This window comes from Solea solea, chromosome 10 (genome assembly GCF_958295425.1).
Source record: "Solea solea chromosome 10, fSolSol10.1, whole genome shotgun sequence".
In the NCBI taxonomy this organism is placed as follows: domain Eukaryota; kingdom Metazoa; phylum Chordata; class Actinopteri; order Pleuronectiformes; family Soleidae; genus Solea; species Solea solea.
The window spans coordinates 18,292,055-18,317,500 of record NC_081143.1 but is presented as its reverse complement, the minus strand read 5'-3'; the positions used below and the strand labels follow the sequence as shown (position 1 = coordinate 18,317,500).

Genomic DNA, 25,446 nt, shown 5'->3' with positions numbered 1-25,446 from the left:
GGGTTTTCTCAAAACTGCGGTACGAGTTACACTCCAAGGTTTTGGGAGGAAGAGGAAAATCAAACGGAATAAATGCATAGAATAACAAGAGATGTTTGCGCTGCAATGCAATTGCTATGGAGAGAACTCTATGGAGTTCTCGCTAGTGTGCCTTGCAGCAGCAAGCACTAATAAACACACTCAGTCAGACATGCTCTGAGCCACAAGGTGAAGCTGCCTGACTTGAGTGTGTACGAATGTGGGTGTGGTGTGATGTGTGTGTGAAACCTCCTTGTACAAACACTGTTGCTTCTGTGCTTCTGAGAGATAAAGTTTTGCACCCAGCAACAAATAGTGGAAGCAGACAAGAAAAACAAGTATCAGGCTTCTCTCTCTCTCTCTCTCTCTCTCTCACGAGTACAACGACTGTGAGAATTACAGAGATACAGTTACAGTAAAATGGTGTGAGTCAAGAGTTACAACAAAGGTACAAACTGTCTTGACACACCCACACACGGATAAATGGATCATGGCGGTGACAGTAAGCCTATTCTTTGTTTGTTTCTTTGCTGCGATTAGATCGGAAGATCACAGAGGAAAAAAAGGGAAAGCAGGAGTTTGGAGATGAAAAGCAATAAAGATCTTCGACTGGACTTGAAGTGAGAACCCTCCTCCACTTAACAACTCTCTCAGAGCTCCATAAATTAGCTGAATGTTGAGTGAGGGAAAATTAATTGGCACCTACCCAGATATTCTATCTATCTATCTATCTATCCATCTATCTATCTATCTATCTATCTATCTATTTTATGAGATAATGAGGCTCAGTCCATTGAGTACCAGGGAAATGTAGCATGCAGTCCTAACTGTTCCAACCGGGGGAACTTCACAACTTCTCAAATCATAATTTGCCTGAAAGGGGAGGGGGAATTTATAATCCACACATTTAGTAACATCGTCTGTCCTTAGACCCTTGGTGAAGGTGGGTAAAATTCCCCTAAAAGTAGTTGAAAAATGGATGAGCCATTTCCTGGCCAGATAGGATATGTAATTCCTCTGGGTCTGCTGCAAGGTGTCGTCCTAGCTGGGCATGCTTATAAAATCTCCGGGAGTTTGTGATCAGATGCCAAACGACCTCAAGAGGCTCCTTTTGATGTGAATGACAACCAGTCCTAATAACACAAACCTCCCACATGACTATAGATACAGCTGCAGAATCTCATTTCTGAACTATTGTCCCCTCAAACTTTCAGAGCTCAAACACAGCCTATGAAATGTAAAAATGTGAATGAGATGAACACAAGGTTTCATGGAGGTGTGTGTGGCAGCGCGGGCAGGTCAGTGTATGTTAAGATATTACTGAGGTATTTCTGTAACCTGACAGACGGGATCACATCTTGTGGCCTTGCAAGCCAGGACATGACTGCACTGCAGCTCAGACAAAGCAGTGGATGAGAAGATGTATACTGCAAATCTGAGTCAGAGTTAGTGCTGGAGGGAACATGAGAGAGAGAGAGAATGAAAATACTGAAAACAGATTTGCAAGTCAACATGTATCCAATGTAGAGCTTCAACAATCACTGTACATCTAAACTAAGGCCATAACACAATAAAGTGACTAAATGAACATTTAATGTTCTAGTTTTTGTGTGTTCAAAATTTGTTCCACATGTATTTACTCTTTGTAGATGGTTTAGTTGTTGAAAAATGGTTGAAAAGAGTTTCTAGTTAGGTTAGTGTCATAGCAGCCATGTCGTATTAATCACATTCCACTTAACCAAGATGTTAAGAAACAACTCCCTATTTCCTCCATGATTTACTGTAAATGTTGAGTAAAACTGTCCTAAAGAGGAAGTACAAAATAAAACAGGTTTTCATGAATTCACAGATAAAGCTTTGAAAGAAAAATACACACTGCACTGCCAACCATCACAGGACATTGTTCAGGTAAAAAAAGTCATTTTGTCCTCTTTATCGCCACAAATGATTTTTTTGTGTGTGTCTTGCTTTTCATACTGCTGGATATTATGTTGACCTGAGATTTGCCAGATTCATTATTCTCAGAATGAATTCAGTCTTTCCTCTATTTGATGGAACATGTAAATAGAAGACTCGACATCTATTCTTCTGCGCCTGAAAGACTTTTTATCCCTCGACTTGTTTAGGGCCTGAATGGAAGCAACATGATCTTCTGCACAGGGGAAAACGTTGTATCATGCTGAAAAAAACCTGTCCAACAGGAAACATCACAGTTTCTAAACCCTTCAGCAAAGAAACTAAATGAATAAAAATACCAGGTCATGACAATTTGAAAAAAAAAAGTCTTTCTCATTGATTTTTTTTATTGTCAAGCGTTCAGCCCTTATATTAGATAACAGTAGTCTGATTTTGCATTAAAATACGCCTTGCCAATTTTTACATTTATATGCAATTTACATTATATTTTAGAAAAAAATAAATAAAAATAAATCCAGTAAAAATATTTACAAAAGGTATCTTTTGAATAAATGTATACAAAAAAACATGTGAACTATGATTTTTTTTTTTTTCACTTATCAACACAGAGAACTTAAAGTAAAATTCAGTTTTTAGCCTTGTTTTCCTTTTGTGTTCAGCTGTGACTTTGGTCATGGTATCCTCTTTGCTCCTTTGTGCAACCACTGACAATTAACCATTATTTAGCCTGGTTCGCACATCTGACGGCAGCAGATCCAGCAGTTTCTCCTCTACGATCAACCCACTGAGGTTCAGCAGGGGACAATCCGCTATTTCCACTGGTAGAGACTCCAAACGGTTTCCTTTAATCTCCAGACGGACCAGCTGGGCTAGATTGGCCACCCTGGAGCTCAGATATGACAGGCAGTTGTTTCCCAGAACCAAGGTCTTTAGTCTTTTGCAGGAGAACAGCTCATCTGGCAGTGTCTCTAGAGAGTTGAACGCAGCAGAGAAGACCTGGAGACCCTGTGGGACGCCCACCTCAGGAGGTAGAGAGGTGAGTTGGTTGTGGGAGACGTCGATGTGCCTGAGCTTGGTGCAGTAAAACAGCCGCGAGGGCAGCTTTCTTAGCTTGTTCCAGCTAACGTCAACCACCTCCAGGGAGTGCAGCTTACTGATGTGATCAGGGATGTAGGTGATTTTATTGTGCCACAGTCGGAGTGTCACTAAACGGCGACAGTGCTGCAAGCTTAAAATCTCCTCCACAGTGGTTAGTTTGTTGTCTTTCAGGTCCAACTCCTGTAGATTGTTGAGGCTGAAGACAGCACTTGGGATGCGCTCCAACTCACAGCCCACCAACTCCAATGAGACCAGGTTGGTTAACTTCTTGAGGCTGCTGAACGCTTGGAGCTTGATACCTTCATTGTAGATGCACAACCTCTGCAGCTGAAATGCCACATCCCCTACGCTCTGTGGGATCTTTGAAATGCTGGAGCAAAGAGTGAGGACTCTCAGAGCTCGAAGCTCTCGGAAGGATTCCAGGGTGCCACCCCTAGCTACCTCATTCAGAGGAACATTCAGATTTAATTCCTCCAGGTTATGCAGAGTATAAATCCACACAGGTACATCCTCTAAACTTTCAAAAGTTAAATTAAGGACCTTTAACTTTTCCTTCAGGTGGGTCAGGGCGGGCAGCTGGACCTTTGTAGGGCAGAAGATCAGCGATAGCTCCCGCAGAGATTCTAGCTTGGCCACACTTGTTGGAATAGTGACGTTTTTAACTTGCTCCAGTTTGAGTGATTCCACTTCTGGGATCTCAAAGACGGTGTCAGGAAGCCCTGGTAACATTAACAGGTGCAGCTCCAGAAGGTTACTTGTGTTCTTGGCAAGTCGGGCGCGCAGCTTTTTGGCAGTCCACTCATAGTTAAGGTTGAGCTGATGGAGATGACTCTCACTGACCTCAGAAAGAAAGACGGCAAATCTTTTCGAGTAAAGGGCATCATATTGGTCCACAAGGTGCAAGAGGAACGCAAAATCATTCTTTACGTCCGGTATGTCATTAATACCCGTCTCTAGTCTGACCTGCTCAAAGGAGTAAATCTTCAGAGGCCGATGAAAAAGCCAGTAGAGGGAATATATGCACAGGATTCCATACACTCCAACAAAGCAGATGTAGCAGTAGGCTAACTTAGAGAAAAGATGGGCTTTGTTGTTGTTACAGCAATAGATGTCAAAACCAGTCAAGTCAGGAGGCACTAAACAGCGCACAATAATCTCAACGTTTGGCGCCATCACTGCAGTGTAGATAATAATTAACACAAACTTGAAGACCTTGAGGGAGGTTTGTAGCACATACATGACATTCAAGAGGTCTCCCTCTTCCACATGAGTTCGCAACTTCTTCACCTTCTCAAACAGAGCTTTGGCCTGCTCTCCTTCTTTCTTATCTAGGACAGAAAGGGACGACTGAGGCTCTGCAGGTTTCTTTTCTGGATTAGACTTGACAGAGGAGGAGCGAAGCAACCCCACACTCTCCTCCTCGTCTGCCCGTCGCTCTGCATGGTCCTTTGAGGTGGTATTCCTCCTCAAAATGACAAGTTTCTCCTCTCCTCTTTCCTCAGAAACTTCACTCAGGGCTCGCGTGGTCCAGGGTGAATCAAAACACTTCCCCAAGATGGTCACAAAGAGATCAATTTTGGACGATGTCCCAGGGAACTTGAACCAGAAGCTGCTCGCTACCATGAAGATCAAAGTGTGGATCACAACCAGGTATGGGAAGTACTTTGCATACCAGTGGACAAACCTCTCATAGCAGTAGTAGTTGACAAACAGGTACTGGTGGATGTCCAAATTGTTCTTGCGGCCAAACACCTCCCGGATGATGGGGGTGGCAGGTTTGACCAGCGTGTGACGCTGTGTCTCATTTTCCTTGTAGGTACGGATGTGGCTGCAGTCGATTGCTTCAGGCGTTGGGCTGGTGAGGGGACTGGGCAGGCAAGAAATCTTGTCTTGGGTGAGCTGTAGAGAACAGATGTGTGGATTCATGAGTGCATTTAGCTTTAATCAAACTATTGAAACACAAATATACCGTATAAATAAAACACATCCATTGGAGTGTGAGAGTGGATGGTTGTTTGTTGGACTCAAGAAAATACATTTTAAATGCAGATTTATTGTATAAAAGGCAAATTACACAAAAAGAGACCGTAGAAATCCATGCCAGTTATCACTGAAGCTGTTTTTGACGTAATTCTTCTTCTAATTCAGTCACAAAACTAAAACAATGACTGAATGTTTTTATTATTCTCAGAGGATAGTCCTTAATAACATTTTCAATACTGCTGCCGTGAGCTTGCGTTTAAAAATAAACTGCATTGTACTATGTATTATATTTTTTTTAAATTCAGAATTGATTTCCTACCTTTACTTAGTAAATGTACTATCATGATAGTAAATGTATATGAAATACAACATTTTCCAGTAATATATGGTTTCTGCTTGAGTTAAATTTAAGACTTTTACATTACTTTTTAATAGCCCCTCCCTCCTCGCTTTCTCCCCCCATTCTGTCCCCCATTTTTCCTTTCACCCTAACCGGTCGAGGCAGATGGCCGCACATTTTTAAGTCTGTCTCTGTCTCTCTTCTTTTTCTCTCCACTGATTTCCAATACTTGCTCATTGTGTGAATTGTCGGGTTTCTCGTCTCTCTATAATATTGTAAAGGTTTCTGTCTACAGTGCTGATGAGATAATGCATGCTGTGATTTGGAGCTATACTAATACTAATGTATAATTTATGTAGATCAAACTGACAGGGTTGAAGATTTACGAGTGTGTTTTCTATATTTCTCAGCTGTATCAGTATCATAACAATAGTAACATTAGAACTAAATGATCATAATTCAATCAATGATTGTTGATTTGGAGATTGATATCGCTTCAGAAAATGGATGAGAGGAACAATGAAAGTTGATTTATTTTTTACAAACAGACCAGCAGCCAGCAGTTGTGACGATACTGACAGTGCTGTTGTTAGTACCCACTCTCATCTAATTTAGTGTAGCAACTGCATAAGTACTGATCCAGTGAAACTTGTTGTGTCTGTAGACAATATGTTAATTTAAACAGTCAAGGTAAAACCGACACTAGTCTCCTGTTGTCAGTTAAGTTTTGCTTTTCTCCCTGGGAGACAAAAACAAAGAAAGCATACATAGTAGCGCATCTTAATCCTGTTGATTTTCTCTCTGTGACACCTTAATGTGACACAGGTGGTGAGAGACACATTGAGCACTAAGTGGGTCAGGAGAGTCTTCAGTGAGACTGCTGCTGTTTTCATCTCACTTGTAGGTCAGACAAAAGTGTTGTGACATGTGACATAACAAACAGTCCAGGGTGTGGGGGAGCACAATTTTACCCCAGATACAACGATGAGTCACAACAACTGGAACACATGCTGCAAACATCTTATCAATTCGGACTGTGGTGGGTTAGTATTGGTTACTATGGAAGAGACATGAGGGTGTGCAAAAGGGCCTCACCTGCAGGGTGCACCCAAAGACTCCAATCATGAGCATAATGACGCACAGGTACTCCGAGAAAACATCCCACCATGGTTTCAGGACACGTAGCTTTGAATTCTGCTCAATGCCAAAGGATTTGAGTTCATTCACAGGGATCATCCTGGCTGCTGCTGCTGCTGATGATGAAACAAATGAGTGGATGTGAATACTGAGGATATGACATATGTATAATAGATTTAAAATTAAAATAGTATTTATTGAAAAATAAAACTTTTTAAATCCTATCAAGTTTGCCTGTTCATTCATGTACGACTGCGAGTATGACTACTAATGTGCAGATAGATTAAAATAATAAAATTAGTACAATAGTCCCCAAATGGTGTCATGTTAATGTAACCAAAAAAATGTTCTACGTAGCTTGTAGGAAGGTGGTGTCAAAGTAACAAAAGAGACTGTTCTGTAAAGGTTGTATGAAGGTTATGACAAACGTGGCTACGGGAACGTTCCGGAAACCAAAAGAGAAAGTTCTGTAAAAGTTGTATGAAGGTTGTGACAAAGTAACATTAGGGGAACGTTCTGGGAACCAAAAGATAACATTCTCTAAAGGTTGTATTGAGGCTGTATAAAAGTAACGTTAGGGGAACATTCTGGGAACTACGGTTAGGAAAACTATCCATATCAACCTCAGGAGAACATTGGGGGGAACCCAATAGTTCCCGCAACCAAAAGGTAACGTTCCCAGAACGTTCTGGAATTAGCTGGGTTATTTTATGGGCCACAGGACTGTTTGTTTCCATGACACTGGATAAGGAGTATGACTATTTTAATACAGAACGTTTACCAGTCTAAACATTTCAAGTCACTACTGTAACTCTTACACACTGCACCATCAAAGCACAAAAGATCCCATTTACAGGATGTATAATAACCAGAATGTTCAGGTGTGAGCAACTGTGATAATCATGTAGACAGAAACTACAAGCTTGAGGTATTTATTATACATGAGCAGCCTGCCCTCAAGCTGAAGGTGGGTTCAAAGTGGATAAACTAGTTTGACCACAATGACACAAAGTTAACTCCCACGCAGGAGAGGGATGAGGGTGAGTTTCTTGTATTCATTTGTTTTGCAAATCTCTAAAAGTTACAAAGTTAAATTCCAATAAATGTGATTAACACTTGTAAATAACATCACTCAATCAAAATCAACCAAGTAGCTCATTGAATTTTTGCTCTAATGTTTAGAGGTAAACAAATAAAAAAAACACTGCAGCTAAGTTACCTGTTTGACTTTAACCAGTTTCCCCACACAGTTCTAATTAGAGAAAGTTAAACATCACACCAGGAAAAGTACTGGACCATGTTGCGCAATAGGATCACACGGACACTCAATTAATCATTAAAAAAAAAAAAAAAGACATGGAATCAGAAAAAGTAGTAAGTTTGTGTCTTAAGTATCAGCACAAACACATCACAGTTAAACACTTCACTATTGTTCTGCTTTAACCAGGTGAACTTTAACTTACCTGCGCCCGCAGAGGATCCACAGGTGTCCACAGGCTATGAGAATCCAGGTCTGGACTGTTTTTCATGGTTGAAGACGAGCGCACCGGTGTCAAGTTACCGAGAAACAACCAACATCCGGGCAGGATTTTCAAAATAAGTCCTTTCTCGGCGCCTGAGTACAAACTTCACTCACAACAGGAACAGAGATTAACTTTGTTCAACCATGACATTTTTAATAAATGTTTTAATGTAAATGGCTACCTTGCCTTCACATTGTACGATTTTATTTGTGAAACTTTCCCAGGCTGTTTAGTTGTCTTTCTTTAAAAAAAAAAAAAAAAAAAAAAGCCTCAACACACACAAAGCAGGAAGTAGATGGTTATTTGCATAGTACAGTGGTCACTTAACATTACTGAGAGTTAATGCATAAAATCGCTATTTTCCTTTTTTTAAAGCCCTGAACAGCCTTGGGATACAATGCTTTCTATGTTTTATTCCAATATAAACAAAAATACTACATTCCATTTGAGACAAAATATATACAAATATTTAATTATATATCAAAATTAAAATATCTCTATTTTCAATAATTACATTACATTACATTACATGTCATTTAGCAGACGCTTTTATCCAAAGCGACTTACAATAAGTGCATTTAAACATTTGGGTACAAATAAGAGCTAGAAGTAAGTAAGAGCTTCAAGTAAATCAAACTATGAAGTGCTAGTCATAAGTGCGATATATATATATATATATTTTTTTTTTTTTTTTGTCGTTGTCATTATCGTCTTAATGATAATAATGTATCATATTGAAGCATAAAGGTAATCACTGGTGCCTGTTGTGATTTAAAGTAGATATAAAATGTGCATTGCCTGAAGTATGCAATCTTGTAAATGATTGCATGAAATGCATTAAGAATCTTTTGGGGTTTTTTCTCCTCCTAAAGGACACAGATGTTTTTACAGCTTGAACAGTTCCGCTTTGATGTGGGCTACAGTGGCCTTTCAAAGTTTGGCAGGATTGGGTCTTGATGCTCTCGTAAGCCACATAATCAGGTAAGTTTTCCTCTTGGATAATATAATAATGGTCTTTCTCACAGTGTCCGTGCAGCTCAGAGCGGAAATGAGACGTGTCTGGAATCAGCCTGGGTGGTCGATTAAAGGCACAATAACACATTTAGACAGACAGAAGAAATGTGAACTTGGCTCAATACGGTCATCAGTGAAAACTAAGTTGATATTGATTTATGCTAAACATGACGACAATACAGAAAAACAGGTTCAGGGTTTGTTTAGTATGCAAGAACTTTAACTCCCCCTAGTGGTCACTACTCTAAAATGCAGCAATCTACGACCAAAACCATTCTACACCATTACAATAAACATATATTTTATTTTACAATGTATTATTGTACAGAACATTTTTGCTTGGAAAAAAAATGTACAAAGCAGACCTTAAATATTCTAATTTCCATTCCAACTACTGACAAACAGGAAACAAAGTCCCTTTTCTTTTTTTAAAGTGAAGCTGTTTTTTTTTTATAGTTTTTTTGCAAACATTCAAAATTAGCAATTAAACAGGCATTCCTAATCAGTTACAACACATGCTAGTAATTCAAAAATCAGCAACAGGGTCTGATTCAATACAAAGCTGACGTCAGTTTAGAGGAACAAGAAAAAAAAAGAGAATTTGAACAAATAAATAAAAAAGTGAGCTCAAATTCTGTACAAGGTGTCTTAGAGTATCAATGTACAAAATATTATTTAAAAACCTGTGCAGCTTAAATTGCTGTTAGAAATACACTGCTTTAAGCAAGTGTTTGTCATTAGCGTTCAACATTTGAACACCAACGTACAAACATGGTCACTTCTGTTTTGGAGGTCTGATGGATGTGGGAAAAACCAAACGTTCAACTGTGAGAGAGACAAGAGAGAGGTTCTCAAGAGTCAGTGATTAGTGTTTTTGAAAAACACATTTTGCAACACTTTCATTTTGTTTTTTTGAAATGCTACAGTATTCCCATTCCTCTAAACACAGTCACAAACCCTTTCTTCATCTTCTTGGCACTCCACATACCAACTACACACATGTCCAACACCCTATTCACACCTGTTCATTTTATTAACTCACAAGTGACTTTCATTAAATGGACACATTAAGCTTTAATTGTTATGTTCTGCTTCTCCTGTAACTCATTCATTTAAGGCCTAATGCAAGAACCATCATAGATTTGTTCTTCAGGGACACAAAAAGATAATTTATTTATTCTGTTGTACTTAAAGATTTTACGGCCATATTTTACAGTCACAAGTCTCACAAATTTGCACTTCCTCGTGAAGAGGTGGCTTAAAATAGGTTTAAGGAGCAAGTTTGTGCAGTGAATAGAGCGTCTTTGGGGACCCTGACTTGGGATATAGACAAAGAAACAAAAAGGTACTTGCATGAGACCCATTGTCCCGTACAAGCTTCACCTTGTGGCCATCTGTGTTCATTTGTATGTCACACAGTGACTGTCTGTGACTTTCCAACAACAAGCACCTAAAATACAATATACTGATGACAGTAATGCCACAGGGATTGTAATGGCACTTTGAACTCTACTGCCCATACTGACTTACAAATGCTACTTTTGTCTTTTTTCAAATATATATATATATATATATATATATATATATATATATATATATATATATATATATATACATATATATATACATATATATATATATACATACATACATATACATATGTATATATACATATATACACATATACACATATACACATACATATATATATACACACATACATATATATGTATGTATAATACAATCAATTGAAATTCTTTCCTCCACTCAGATTAAACATTACCAAGTACTTACGAGTACTTTACCTGCCTTTTTTTATTTTTTTTTAAGTATGCAGCCCTTTACTCCCATGACTCACACCTGGGAGATGATATAATGGTCCGACTGAGGACATGAACACACATACACGTGCGCGCGCACACACACACACACAAAAGTTGGATTTGGCAAAAAACGATTTACCATGGAAGGGCTGTGTTGGGGTTTCGGGCGCTTGTTTGTGTATGTGCATGTGTGACAGGTTCTTCAGGTGCCTTTGCCAAAGGGCCCAGGGCTGTGCCTCTGATTGTGGTGAAACCCAGAGCCAGAGTTAGCTGAATGATAGGCCGGGGACACTGTTCCACTCTCCCTTTCAGACGTTTGACATGGGGGCAGCTCTTTCTGGCAGGGCTCCATGGTAACGGCCACGCCGACGCCGCTCCGCCCCGATGTCATCCGCGTCACCTCTGACCAACTGTCCCTCTCTGGGTCGTAACACTCAACACTGTCCAGGAAAGTGTTGCCGTCGTAGCCTCCTGTGAAAGCAATGTTGACATTTGTTTAATCCCAGATGTGCTACACTTTTTACATGTTTCAGGTAAAAACAACTAAAGATACACTGATTTATTGGCTGTAAATTAGCACCTGAAAATAAGATGACATTTGCCGATACATACACTGACGTTAATCTGAGCTTTATATAAAATTCTAACTGAATAAAGCCAAATTGTCAGTACACACTACACTATCTCTCAACAGGAGGAACTTCCAACTGATATGTCTCACAAAACCACATGGGACATGGGGAATAAAAGTCACATGCTGAGCGTTTATTGAAGCAATGTTGTATTTTTGATGTTGGATTAAGTGTTTTACAAGTCTGGTAAACAAGTTTCTCTTGTAAACTGCCATTTTACTCCTGGTTCTTAGTTTCAAATCTTTGAAATGGGTCTCAGTGTTGAGGGAGCAGTGGCAAATCTCCACAAAGCACATGCTGACAGTCACTTACATAGTTGGAAAAGTTGAAAGGGTTTTAGACCCTTTCAACTTTTCCAACTATGTAAAGGTATTATTACGGATGATTTCATACATGACTGTTATACGTCTGTATACATTTATGATCTTTCAAAGTGTGATAGAGTGCAGAAACAAACAACTTTAAATCTGCCACAATAGAACAAAATAAAACATAAAAACGAGACATCTGTATCAGTATAAGGCAAAATCTTACTTTAAACACTGATATGTATATCATTATAAATAACAATCGTGGCTATAACAAACATTAATTATGATATTAGTTAGTTATGTGTGCTACTGCCATGGCCTCGGCTGACAGGAGTTTCAAACATAGAACACGGTGGGGCAGGTGTTTGCTTTTTAAATATGTTCATACAGTTGAGTGCAAATAAAACAAAAACACTATGTAAAGTTAGTTGAAATAAAATAGTTGGCCACGAAACAAAAGCTGACTTTATGAGATGAAGACATGCCTGCAGCGCATGGGAAATGCGTCAGTGTTCGTGAAACAAAACAGGTTTGGCTGCAGAACAATAGGGTGAGTGACTGCAGGGGAACTTCAGTTTGTTAAAATTAGAGGGCAGTACAACTCACCCAAAACAAAGATGCGTCCATGTAAGGCAGTGACTCCCAGAGCACTGCGCCGGTGCCTCATGGAGGCAGCAAAGCTCCACGTATCAGTTTCCACGTCGTAGCGCTCCACTGTGTTCAGCTGGTTGGTGCCATCGTAGCCGCCCATCACAAAGATCTGATTCCCCAGTGCACAAACACCTAAAACATACATGCTAAGTTTACTTCCAAGTCTGACAGTGGTTTAACTGGATATGCAGAAAATCTAAATATTTCTAAATATTTCACACAAGCATACAGGAAGACAAACTCAGTTCATCCCTCTATGACACCTGTGTACAAACTATAAATAAACACTTCTATAATAATAAAGATGAATGAATTTGTCTGACATGAATTCCCAGACACGTATGAAGACGTCATAAAATATCTGCACATTTTTGTCATCAGTGGAATTTTGTTGTATATGCACATGATCTGACATGCAAAAAGGCTCCTGGTGGGAATAAAACTGGTGAAAATATGGCTATTCATCATGTGTCTTAATTACTTTCCTACCTTCCTCTCTGATTTAAATCCCTTCTTTGATCTCACTAGCAGGAGTAAAGCAACATTTGAGGCAGTTTAAAAAAAACTTGCAGATAAAAGTGAAATCTCCATAAAAGTGTGAAACTATTGTTTCAAACAGACTGCACAAGTTTTCCCTATCAGAAAATAGTTTTCTCTTTCTTATTTACCAGCTCCAGAGCGCACAGTGTTCATGGGGACCATGGTCTTCCACTCGTCCCTCTCCGGGTTGTAGGACTCACAGGAGCTGAGTCGGTTGGCCCCGTCAAACCCTCCCACGGCGTAAAGCAGTCGGTTGATGACAGCCACACCCACACCAATACGCCGTGTCAGCATGGGCGCTACCAGCTGCCACTGGTCTCTCTCTGGATCATACCTGCAGAGAAGAACCAGTGCAAATCAGTTTGTGTATTTATTTCCTTTATACTCTTTTCCATGGGTTACATTCCCAATTTTCCTCGATCCACCAGTAGGATTAGACATAGTTGCACCAAGGAAGGTGTGCTATCAGCTTCTCCCATAAACAATCACGCTACAGTCAAGATGACCGAGTACTGAACTGTGCAGCAGGATCACTGGTGTTAGTTTTCAGTGATTCTGCTTCTTTAAGACGTGCCACGGGCATTCTGGCAAGTTTCTGTTTCATAGTGGTTGGCCTGGTTAATATGTGCTATTTGTCACTGCTGCCTGTTTGCATCATTAGGAGACAGAAGCCAGAGGTTGGATACATTTTAAACCATGAATAAATTATTCACTGATTTACAGAAGACCTGGCAGGTTATGGATTATGTCACAGGTCTCCGTCTAGATTTCCTGTTGGTGGGATTGGAGCGAAACATCCTCCAGCCTCTGAAAGTACTCCATTAAGACTGGTGTTGTTGCAGGCTCACTCTGCAGGCCAACCATAGAGGGGAAGCTGAACTAACAAAAATTATATTTCACAGGTGTGAGATTATTTCTCTAGTGGACAGAAACTTCCTTGCTGAACTATAAATATACAATGGGAAGGGGAGCAAAACTAATCATTTTCTCAGGAAGTTACCAGACCACACCATAGTTTCAAGCTTCACTTTAAATCAACAGGCATTAAAAATAACCTAATATAAATTTAAAAAAAAAAAACACACACCCACTACAGCACTCTTAAAGTAGCTGTCAGCTGTGGCAATACAGATTGTTTTCAGTATAAATACAGCACTGGTTTCAGAGAAACTGTTGAGGACAATACTAACTATAAAAAATGTCAGCCTTTCACATTCAACATTCCCCTTACCTTTCAACACTATTATGATGAATGCAACCATGCGATCCGCCAACTGCGTATACCATCCCATCAATAACACCAACTCCAATTCGATTCCTCGGCATGCTCATTGGTGCGCATGGCAGCCAGCAGTCATTCATGGGATTATAGCAGTCCAGTGCATTTGAGTCCATGTTGCCATCGGGCGCGTTGTTTCTTCCACCTACAGCATAGAAAAGCCCACTGATCACACAAGCTGCCAGGCCACTGCGGGGCACCTGCAGGTCAGCGAGCCTCAGCCAGGTCCCTGAACAGGGATTATAGGCTTCCAGGTAACTGAGGGACTGGCGGAAATAACCCCCGGCTGTGTAGATGAGCTGTGGCACCTTTGGGGTTCGGCAAGAAATGACTTTGTTGGGCTTGTGGAGGGTGAGGTCTTGGAAGATCTGGGCCAGGTAGTCTTTACACTGAGGGTCCCATTCGAGAGACTGAAGCTGGGCCTGCAGGAAGTGGGGGGTGAGGGAATGGCAGCGGACGGCCTTGAGCAAGGCTTGGACATACGGCCGCCGGTTCTCGCGGTCATAGCGCACCCAGGCCACACATGCCTGGAAGACTTCTGACTCGCAGCGCACATTGAGCTCATCGCGGCTGATTAGGTTGACCAGCTGACAGTGGGACAAATTGAAGAACTCCTCCTGTGTCGCCACCTGGAGGCACAAATAGGGATACAAAAATTCTAATAAGTTTTTTTTTTTAAACAAGTGAAAATACTGGATCTAGTTTTTTTGTTTTAAAGGGGACATATTATGCAAAATCAACTTTTTAACCATTTTAATACTGATATTTGGGACTCTGGGGGCCCTACCAGTCGCCAAAGTGTGGAAAAACAATACTCAGTCATGTTTTCGTGGTTCCGCTTAGTGTAAGTATAGGCGATAAAACGCTCGATGTTGAATTCCCTGCGCTTATGACGTCAGCATGCGCATTTCACCGCGAATGTTACCGCCCCACCAGTACGTTTACTTCGCAAGCTCCACCTTAGCTCCACCTTGTCCCCGCCAGAGTGCAGGCGAGGGAGGAAGAGCGGTATTATGTCAACGTGGCGGGACAAGTGTGCTGTTGGTGGCTGCACAGTGGAGCACAGTGTTTTACAGAGGATTTTATATATGAAGCTAATGTGCCGGATAAAGTCAGCAATCGTGTGTTCGCACCACTTCACATCAGACTGCGGCCAGCGGTTGCCGTATTTAGTCAGGGGACGTATTTCACCGACGTACAAACACACAAATTGTTAAGAAAAGATCACATAGAGCTCATAACTGACCATTCTGACACGTCCTAATTAAACATATTTGTTCAGTACGTCCTCCATGACCGGAGCACAGACTCAGTCTGATACAATCACATAAAGCAGCTGTTTATGCAGCTCGCCGCTGACGATCAGCGGTGCTGCACTCTCTGTGCAGCGGTGCTACACTCTCTGTGTCACCGATAGCCGAAACTGCCGCTGGCGATCGCTGATCGGCAGCGGCGCGCTGAATAAACTGTATGTTGCTGTATCAGACCGGAGACTGTCTGATACAGCGGTGGCGCGTTACACTGTGATCGCCAGCTCGCCGGAGCACCGGAGGTGGTCAGCGGTGGTGAGGTCTCCGGAGCACAGTCTCCGGTCTGATACAGCAACATACAGTTTATTCAGCGCGCCGCTGGCGATCAGCGGTGGCGCGTTACACGGTGATCGCCACCGCTGATCGCCAGCTCGCCGGAGCACCGGAGCTGGTCAGCGGTGGTGAGGTCTCCGGTCTGATACAGCAACATACAGTTTATTCAGCGCGCCGCTGGCGATCAGCGGTGGCGATCAGCTGATCGCCAGCGGCAGTTTAGGCTATCGGTGACACAGAGAGTGTAGCACCGCTGCACAGAGAGTGCAGCACCGCTGATCGTCAGCGGCGAGCTGCATAAACAGCTGCTTTATGTGATTGTATCAGACTGAGTCTGTGCTCCGGTCATGGAGGACGTACTGAACAAATATGTTTAATTAGGACGTGTCAGAATGGTCAGTTATGAGCTCTATGTGATCTTTTCTTAACAATGTGTGTGTTTGTACGTCGGTGAAATACGTCCCCTGACTAAATGCGGCGACCGCTGTTTGCAGTATGATGTGAAGTGGTGCGAACACACGAACACACGATCTGATACAGCAACATACAGTTTAACTGTTTAACTGATTTACAGTTGGACAGTGTTCGGCTCGATCCTTATGTAGGACGTCTCTTCCTGTGACGGCACTCTCGCTGACATGTTGATATTGTAAGAGAGCTAGTGGAGGGAGGGGGAGACGAATAGAGCTGTAAAGAGGACAAATCAGAAACCCCCTGGAAGAAGTGGGCGTGTGTTTGCCTGTGTCTCATTTGCATATAAAGGGACCTTGCACGAAAACCGAGCGTTCTGAAAGGGGCGGGTTTAGCAGGGTTATTGAACTACTATGATTCTTCATCCTTATGGTATTTTGACCAAAGCATGTCACTGACATGTTCATTAGGACACCAGGGAACTATTTTAATGGGGGAAATAGGGTATAATATGTCCCCTTTAAAAGTGAATTACCCAAGTTTGTGGAGCAAGGAGACTTAAATTATTTCTTAATAAGATAAGTCCTGAAAACAAGGGGCACATATGCAAGATACATCATAAGAGAAATACAGTCCAATTTTCAAAATTGCCCTTTCCATATGAATTTTCCGACAATAAGACATGAGCTACAGATGGATATAATCACATTTGATACACTGATTTGGCTCAACTGCCACCGTTTAACTACACTTTCTTCTAAAAATGTAGCAGAACAAATTCCCAGTGGAGAGAATAAAGCATATCTGATGTTATCACAAATCTATGTCACGTGGTAGTTTGTGTCTTTGCTGCTGCGTGGTACCGTCATATTTTTGAAGTCAGTCATGTATGCTCAAACCACATGAAAGGCTACGCGCCACTCATCATGACTCATAGCTTGCATTCTTGACAATCGTGAGCAGCTCTGAAGAGGAAAAAGCCAGCCAGCAAGAACCACAATGGAAACTACCTTTGCTTGTGCCTTATCACTCTACACACAAGTCCCATTGTATAAATAGTTCTATGAAAAAAAAAAGTGAATATCAAATTTCTTGTGAGCAGATACATTTACAACCATCACCACAACTGATTATTGTCGATCACTTTAGTGTTACTTGAGCATCTACTACAACTTAAGTTTTTTTTATCTGACTGGCTAGACCATAGCTGATAATTACAGCAGCACCCACAATAAACGGTGCCCTTAAATTAATGTACAAATGATATGCCGTTACACAGCATTGACACTGGTAGAATTTCAGGTGCAGCTGACACTGCTTGCCAGATGCCACATCTGTTTCTGACAACACTTGGCAATAGTTTACACATACCACGTAAGTGCAGTGCACATTTGTTGCATGAAAAAAATATCTTTGTCCTCTCCATATTTCCCCATCTGTTTCTACAAGGTAAACTCCCAAGATACTACAATTAACAACAATACAGTGAAGCTTTTGTTAGAAATGCTGTGTGATCTTCACCTCACTGAAGTTCATGTAGATGTACTCTCGGGCCTTCTGGTGGAGCTCGGTGCAGCCTATCTGCTCAGCAAAGCTGGCGATGCCAATGGCGTTGCTGGGGTCGAGCTGCTGGACCAAAAAGTCACAACAGGCCTTCACGACGCTGTCAATCTGGTACATGACCGCACCATTCATCACATGGATCACACACTTCTCCCCTACAGAGATGCTGGCGGTGTAGGCGAATTCTATCAGTCTCTCCATTACCTGAATAGGTGAGGAGGACAAAATGATTGGGGGAAAGGTGTTGGCAGAGTAAAAGGAACAAAGAATTGGGTGAGGGTAATTATACAGAAAGAAAAGGAAGCAAAATACAGCTCAGCTGCTCTGTTGTGCTTTTTTAGTGTGTACACTTCAAATGCTGTGAGAACTTAATGTTGAAAACTTTTGTCAATCTCACACAAAATCACTGATAATTCAACTCAGTTGTAAGGACACCGCTGCCTAAACAAGAGGTCAAAACTACACTCCAGTAAAAAAATCAGTTAAGGGAAAAATATGTCAGTAAAATCTAGTGTCTGATCTCTTACAATAATAGATGAGTCATGCTTATGTAAGGAGTGTTGTGTCAAACGGAACAACATGTCAAACCAAAGCAAATCCAAAACAAGACATGTTGCTCACCTTGGGGTGGATCCCCTCGATGGGCACCAACTCCATACCGCACTCCTTCAGACCATTGGTGAACATGGCCCTGAAAACTGGGGATGAGGAGGCCAGCACCACCTTGTGAGCCACAAAGTCCACCGCCTCCAGGTCTTTGTAGCGCACACGCAGCGTGACGTCACACAGCTGACGCTCCAGACGCAGCTCATTCATGATGGCAAAGGCGGCTGCTGTGTGGCTCTCTAGCGTGTAGCTGAAGACACGGTGGCCATTGCGCGTGGACGGAGTCACCAGCGCTTTGCATTCTGTCAAGCACTCTGTCATTTCCTTCCTGTTCTCCACCTCCTCCTCCTCCTCAGTCTCGTTCTCAGGAGCAGCGGGCACTATTATGGGGCATCCTTGCACCACATGCAGGCATAGTTAAATTAAAAGAAAGGCTCTCCTGGGTATGGGTGATTTTTGACTGTGCGAAAGAGTTTTAAAGTGGAGTTATTTGGACATGAGGATCCTGTTCATCAGCTCAGCACTAGAGTCCAGCTGTACTGCTCAATATGGCATTACTGGAGAGTCCTGCGGGAGCTGCTGGGTGCCCTGTAACATGCTGCATTTCCAGCATAATCACAATGTCCCAGAATTCCTCTGGGTTTTGCCTCAGGCTTAAAATTGAAGAAGCAGGTTTCAAGGAAAACGGGCTCTTAAAATTCTTGTGAAAATAAAACCTGAACAAGTGGCAGTATCACCTTTGGTTCAACTGTTTGTGTTTTGACAACAGAAATGATTTTCTTTCAAAATTTGTTCATGTTGGCAGAAATTTGTCATCTGATCACAACCACAACTGCAGTTGGTGAGTACTTTCTAATAAGCCATCTTTGTTTCAACCTGCTCATATGTCTTCAATATTCAAGTGTCCGAGTCAGGTTGGTCCTGCATATGGATTATTTAGGAGAAATGTCCGCATCACATCCTCATTTCAAAAGAGGTACCAACTCAATCTTCTTTCTGCTGAGAGCAAATACTGTAGACGTGGCAGTGGAAAAGTTGTTGAAGAAAAAAAGGTCTAGTACTTAAGCGTCCTATGGATAATTTGGAGCCCTTTGGTGTGAAGCGGGTGTTGAGCGGCTTTCTCCAAAAAAGTCTTTCTTGTAGTTTCTCTGCTATGGTATTTATGTGCACTGCTGTGTTTAGTAGGAAACCATTGGCTTAGCGGACATCTGGAAGAAAATGGAGAGGGAGAGAGAGATAGTGATAGTGAGTGTGTATCCTTATATGTTGTCTATTTGTTTCAATAAGGAATTATACAGTTAATAACTAATTTTCATGTCTACTAAATGCTGACAAATACAGTTTTCTAATGTAACAAGGGGCCCAGCACAAGCCTTTCACAATAAACTTGCACAGCAGAGGTTTATCCATGTTGTATTCGGTTCATCATCATGACTTCTACATTCAGGTATATTCTTCCTTGTGCAGTTCACTGGGGTCAAAGGTTCCCCCTTGTCACAATGCAAATTGTACTTTTACTTAGGGATGGCACGATGTCATTCTTTCATGTCTGACCGCTACTCATACCACAGCCTTGAGTAAAGTAAATATGTATTAGTAATCAAATATTTAGGGTTTTCTGATTGCATGAGATGTTAATGCTAATCCAGTGAAATTGATCAAAATCTGACATTCTCAGATAATGACAATTGTATCAGCTCATCCTTATTTTATTTACTTTACTGCTCCTTTCATTGGGATCTGTGATGAGTCAACATGTAAAAAAAAAACACTGAGGCAGATAAGAGCCCAAAAGTAAAAGTATAAGTGTAAATGTCACAGAGTAAGTAAGGATTAAGTATGGGCCGGTTTGAAGGACGATGGAGTGACTCTAATTAGACTTGAATTGTGCGGCATGACTTCTCTGTCCTGTGACCAGCCCAGCTTGGGGATAGGAAAGAGGAAGCATTTTACACAAACAGGTTAACAGTCAACATGTTTGTGTAAAACATAGTTTTGTTTTACTTTAAGTAATGCAGCAAATGACAAACCAAGAGAGAGGTGGCAATGCAGACACATTAGGCAGTGACTGCTTCTCCTGGGAACACTGGAGAAGACATCTCTCACTGTGTCAAGCCATTAAAATAACCCTGAGGGATGATACGAAATAAACACCAACTCTAGGTACAGTAAGTCCTTCTTCTTTTCAGAATAGGAACTGCTGGTGACAGTAACTGTCTAGTATCTGATCTGATCTGATCTGATCTGATCAGGAAGAGTCAGAGTTACTCAGCAACAATGCCACTTTGAGCATTCAGGGTTACATAAGAAAACCCCATAATCTCTATCAGTAATCGTTAACTTGAAATAGTGATAAGAGGATGCAGTGTGCAGGCCACAGAGTATGTCGCTGTTGCTGCTGCTTCACTGATTCTCCCAGTAGGTTTCTGTGTATGCGGTAATCAGTAAAAGATGAGGAAACAAAGTACTTTTAATGCCGGGGCATGGTGACATGGCAGTGTCATTTCACTCAGCAGTTAAGTTAGATCTGCTGTAATATGAAACACACTGATTTCATTTTACGGTCATGCTTTTCTGCCTCCATGATTCTGGATAAAACGGTTTCACAGGACATATTGCTCAACTCACTTACTCTCAGAGGAACACGGAAACTGACAAACACGCTCCCTGTACCTGTATGTGATATCGCACACACACAAAATACAATACAGAGAAAGTGCTTCCTCTTTTTACAGGCCAACAAAAATAGTGAAATCGTACCTCATGAGAGAGATACAGTATTTGATGATGAATTTTACTGAAATGATTAGCTGTGAATCCTGAAATTTCATAAACCTAATGCTTATATTATATTTTTCATCATGGATCTGTATTTTACTTTACTTTTCATGACCTCTACAAAAATGTCTATTACACACCATTTCCCACAGCCCATGAGACATCTTCAAATGTCCAATTCTGTCTTATCAACAGTCTAGAAGATCACATGATGTTATTTACGTTGATGATGACAAAAGTGACAAAGGATAGAGAAAGCGACAAATATTGATTAAACAGAAAATACATGCCTGGTCATCACTGACCACTACTTAACACACATGACTTTGACAGTATGTTATCCATTGTCCACAGTTGAATTTACTTATATTTCACTTTTGTTAACAAAGTTACAAAAATAAATGTAAACTTAACAAAATATCAGAGGGTAATTAAATTAAGTTATACTACAAAAGCAGCAGGCAACTGCAGTTTCATTTCTTAAATCAGCTCCATTTTTCTGTATTAATCTCAAACAAAGGCAACAAACATTCTGCTACGATTTCATTTCGTAGTAGTAGTAAATGAAACAATTTAAAAAAACAAAAACCATCCGCATCCAGATTAGGGATGGGTATTGTGAGGAATGTATTGCTATGGTTACTGCTGATTGATGCCTGTACATCCTGTAGCATAAATCTCTTATAATCTTGGGAACGGCCCTATGAAATGAGTCGTTTTTTTACGCATATGTTTAGACAAAACTGACTGTGACGGACGTTCTCTGGCATTATTTAGCACAGTGGCTCCCAAAGACTGGGTTGGGACCCACAGGTTGGGTCGTGAGAGATTGCAAATTTGCTGAATTTTTCCAAACTTGAAGTTAAGATATGTGTGTATATGTTTTAAAATAATTTAAAAATCAGTCACTATATTAATATGCACAAATTTGTTCTTTTTATATTTATATTGTGAAAAGGGTCACAACAGTTTGCCATCTTTAACAAGGGGGTCCCCATATATAATGTTTGGGAAACATTGATATATTACATATATTATTAACAAAATAAATCACATCCGGAGTAAGCAGTTACACATTTACATTCAGCCTTCCATCAGTGTTGGAGCCAGGAAGATGTACAACAGAAAGGTTTGTTTTCCCAAAAGCAGTCAACATGCACGTTTATAAGTGAAGCAGTGAAGAGTGTTGCGTGTGTAAATGTTTTGTGGGGATGTGAGTGTTACCCGTTTACTTTACAACAAAATTTTTACACACGATACAAGTCAGGCATGGAGTTTGCATGTTCTCCCCGTGTGTGAGTGGAAATTGACCGTAGGTGAGAGTGGATGGTTGTTCGTCTCTATATGTGGCCCTGTGACGGACTGCCCAATTGTTCAGAGTGCACCCCGTCTTTTGCGCCCCCCCGCGACCCTCATGTGGAGGATAAAGCAGTAAAAGACGGATGGATGGATGGATAAAAGTCATTTTTGCTAATTTAAGCAAAGTGAACCCAAACTTTCGAGCACTGATCTGCCACAATGGCTGGAGTGAACAACACAGCACAACGTCACACAAAATTGCCTGATATCAAGATCGGGACAACTAAGAAGCAGAAAATGCTTGACATGAATCACTTCCTGTGTACACTGTGGGAATGTCACCAGGTGACATGAGACTTAAACACAGTATTGCTTTGACTTAATCAGCAATGTAATGTAAATGAAAGATGGTTTGTTTTTATATAGCACTTTTCTAGTCTTGATGACCACTCAAAGGCTGCTTTATGTGTGGAAACTCGTTTGACAATAGTTTCAATGTAATTGCTTATATTATTATAAAAAATAACAATTAAGTTAGAAGTGAACAGAAGGAAAATAGACAGATGAAAGAATATAAAGACAGATATATTGGTAGCAAAACTTCTCCACAATATAATCAGTATCAGGTAGGCTGTAACTACTCCTCAGTACGTGAAGACACCTTCATGGACTCCTGACTCAGCGCCAACACCTCTGTTTGGGGAAATACCGCTCAGGCCTGCTACAATCCTTGGATGCCATTCAGCAGCGATTGCACAATTAGTGACGTGACTTAAACTTTAAAGTTAATCAGTGTAATAATAGTACAAGCTGGAAGGAGCGACTTTAATTCAACAATCCTGACAAGGGTCACAACAACAACCAGGAGTTGTTCTTTCTTAACGCATTTCACTGGCACTTTGGCAAAGATCTGTACTCGGTGACTCATCCTGAACTCTTCACCGAGCAAACTGACTGTGGAACTGGATGTACCAAAACATGACCCAGAAGGGAAGCGTCATTATATAAACCCGAGCTGGAATTACATTTCCGCGCCATCTACGGGCGTTCACACACACAAAACACCCGTTTCCGATCTGGTCCTATCACAGGTTCTAAAAGCTGATCATTTCTGAGCTTGTTATGATCAAAATACTCCAGAGCGGTGGCGTGCACTGAAAATAAGCGTGACCCAGGTGGAACAAGATGGTTTAAAACCATCTGTTTGGCCCACAACGAGACGTGAGCTCAATGAGTACACAAAACACGAAGGAGACATCAAATAACAAGCTAAACGTTTCGGAAATAGAGCTGGCTGCGATGTGAGCTACTAATAATAGACAGTAGCGTAACGGCTGTGAGCTGGTCTGAGCTCAAATATGCTAACAAAGCGGTGTCCAAAACATAGCCCCGCAGCTAGCCGCCCGCTCACTTTTAAATATCCCCACTACAGAAGTCACATTATTCACTGTTGGCTGCTTAAAATGTCATATAAAAGAAACTCACGCAGTCTAGTTCAAATCCTCCATCGCTGACTGTCGAGCTGTGCGCCACATAGGAAGGAGGGGGGGGGGGGGGGGGCAAAGCAGTAACTCACCATGACTAAGCATTGTGCCGGCCTCTTCTCGCTTTCACAATAAGAGTCCGCCTCTCCGCGGCACTGGACCGCCTCTGTTTGAAAGCACTGAGGGTGACATCGGTCTCTAAGGGGGCTTTTATTGAGGAGGGACGTTAAAATGAAGGGAAAACAAGGCCGGTGGGTTTGCTGGCAGGATGCCACAAAACTAATGGTGGATGTGAGGGTTAATGTCTATCCAGTTAAATTCATGACTTACATATAATTAAATATTTGTGAAGTGTTAAGTTTAGGTTCGTCATGACTTTAGATCACTTTATTAAGCAATTTAATTTTATGTTGACATCTTTTCGAGAACTTACTACTTACTATTTTTTTCAGTGTGATTGTATGAGCCATTGACACATTGTTGGCACTTACTTCGAAAAACATTCTTTTTCAGTTGCAAAATAAGTTTCCACTTCCAAATGTGAAACACACTGTGGCTGGTTTGTACGTTTGGACTGCTGTAAAAAAAAAAAAACAGTGCAAAAAGGTGACTTCTAAAGTGAATATTATGTTTTATTTCAAAAGTATGATGTTTATTATTTTTATTATAAAGCTATAGCACATTTAAACGAAAACCCTGCACTAGACCTTCAAATCGTCAACATTTTAAAAATGTTTGTTACTTTATTTTCCTATTAGACAGACTTTTACACTCACTTATCTCCATGGTCTAAATGAAGTAAGTTACACAAACCTCAGTTTTAAGTTGGAAAAGACTGTCTAATGGCAAGATTAAGCAGCAAAAATATCTGTAAGCTATCTCAGACAGGGGTAGGTTTTATTAGGTGAGCCTTTAATGAAGTGGCTAAAACCCATGTTTCCTTGTGTCCATGGCAGCAATGTTTTCAGTGAGAGCAAGCGTTCCATGCATGTCTCAGGATGGTTCTCCACAACAATGGCACATTCTGAATAACAATGTGTCAGTACCACCTTATTCAACCATACTTCAAAAGCCTGAATTATCAAGTGAACTGTATAATGGTGCTACAGAAACATGGCTGAAATGAAACATAATAAATCTACAATTCAAACTACTTCTCACCTGCTCCGTCACCAAAACAGGTCCCAGGTCCCTCAGTGCAAAGCAGCTTGTTATTTCTCCATGCTCTGGGCAGAGGTTGGCACACTATTTAGTGTATTCCCTTCTTGCAAAATAAGCAACAACAAAAAAGTAAAGTCAACATTTATTGTACCCTCCATTGTAGATAATAGCCACAAGGTGGCGCCACAGGCCAGTTGTGAAACTGCAGGCCAAAAGACCCACTTTGTCTTCAGCTGAAAAACATATGAAATATGTATTGCAGTTGGTCTTAGGACATGGATACTTCAATACTAGA

At 41.0% G+C, this 25,446-nt stretch overlaps 2 protein-coding genes across 5 annotated transcripts; both read right to left on the bottom strand.

Moving 5' to 3' along the window:
• Positions 1-1,227: 1,227 nt before the first annotated feature.
• On the bottom strand, positions 1,228-8,189 carry si:zfos-323e3.4 (volume-regulated anion channel subunit LRRC8C). Of its 4 annotated transcripts, none has more exons than XM_058641545.1 (3): positions 7,957-8,189; positions 6,452-6,606; positions 1,228-4,932 (listed from the first exon to the last, which is right to left on the bottom strand). In XM_058641545.1, exons 2-3 carry the CDS (start codon positions 6,590-6,592, stop codon positions 2,647-2,649), a joined length of 2,427 nt encoding a protein of 808 aa, XP_058497528.1. In that variant the 5' UTR covers positions 6,593-6,606; positions 7,957-8,189; the 3' UTR covers positions 1,228-2,646. The 4 variants fall into 4 exon arrangements, with proteins under 4 accessions (XP_058497528.1, XP_058497530.1, XP_058497527.1 ...); XM_058641547.1 differs by having other exon boundaries at positions 6,452-6,600; XM_058641544.1 differs by having other exon boundaries at positions 6,452-6,609; positions 7,957-8,188.
• A 2,539-nt stretch (positions 8,190-10,728) lies between these two features.
• On the bottom strand, positions 10,729-24,093 carry keap1b (kelch-like ECH-associated protein 1b). Its single transcript, XM_058641319.1, has 7 exons — positions 23,992-24,093; positions 18,445-19,637; positions 17,782-18,027; positions 14,219-14,895; positions 13,116-13,321; positions 12,403-12,579; positions 10,729-11,324 (listed from the first exon to the last, which is right to left on the bottom strand). The coding sequence occupies exons 2-7, from the start codon at positions 18,748-18,750 to the stop codon at positions 11,056-11,058; spliced, it is 1,881 nt and encodes a 626-aa protein (XP_058497302.1). The 5' UTR covers positions 18,751-19,637; positions 23,992-24,093; the 3' UTR covers positions 10,729-11,055.
• Between the last annotated feature and the right edge of the window lie 1,353 nt (positions 24,094-25,446).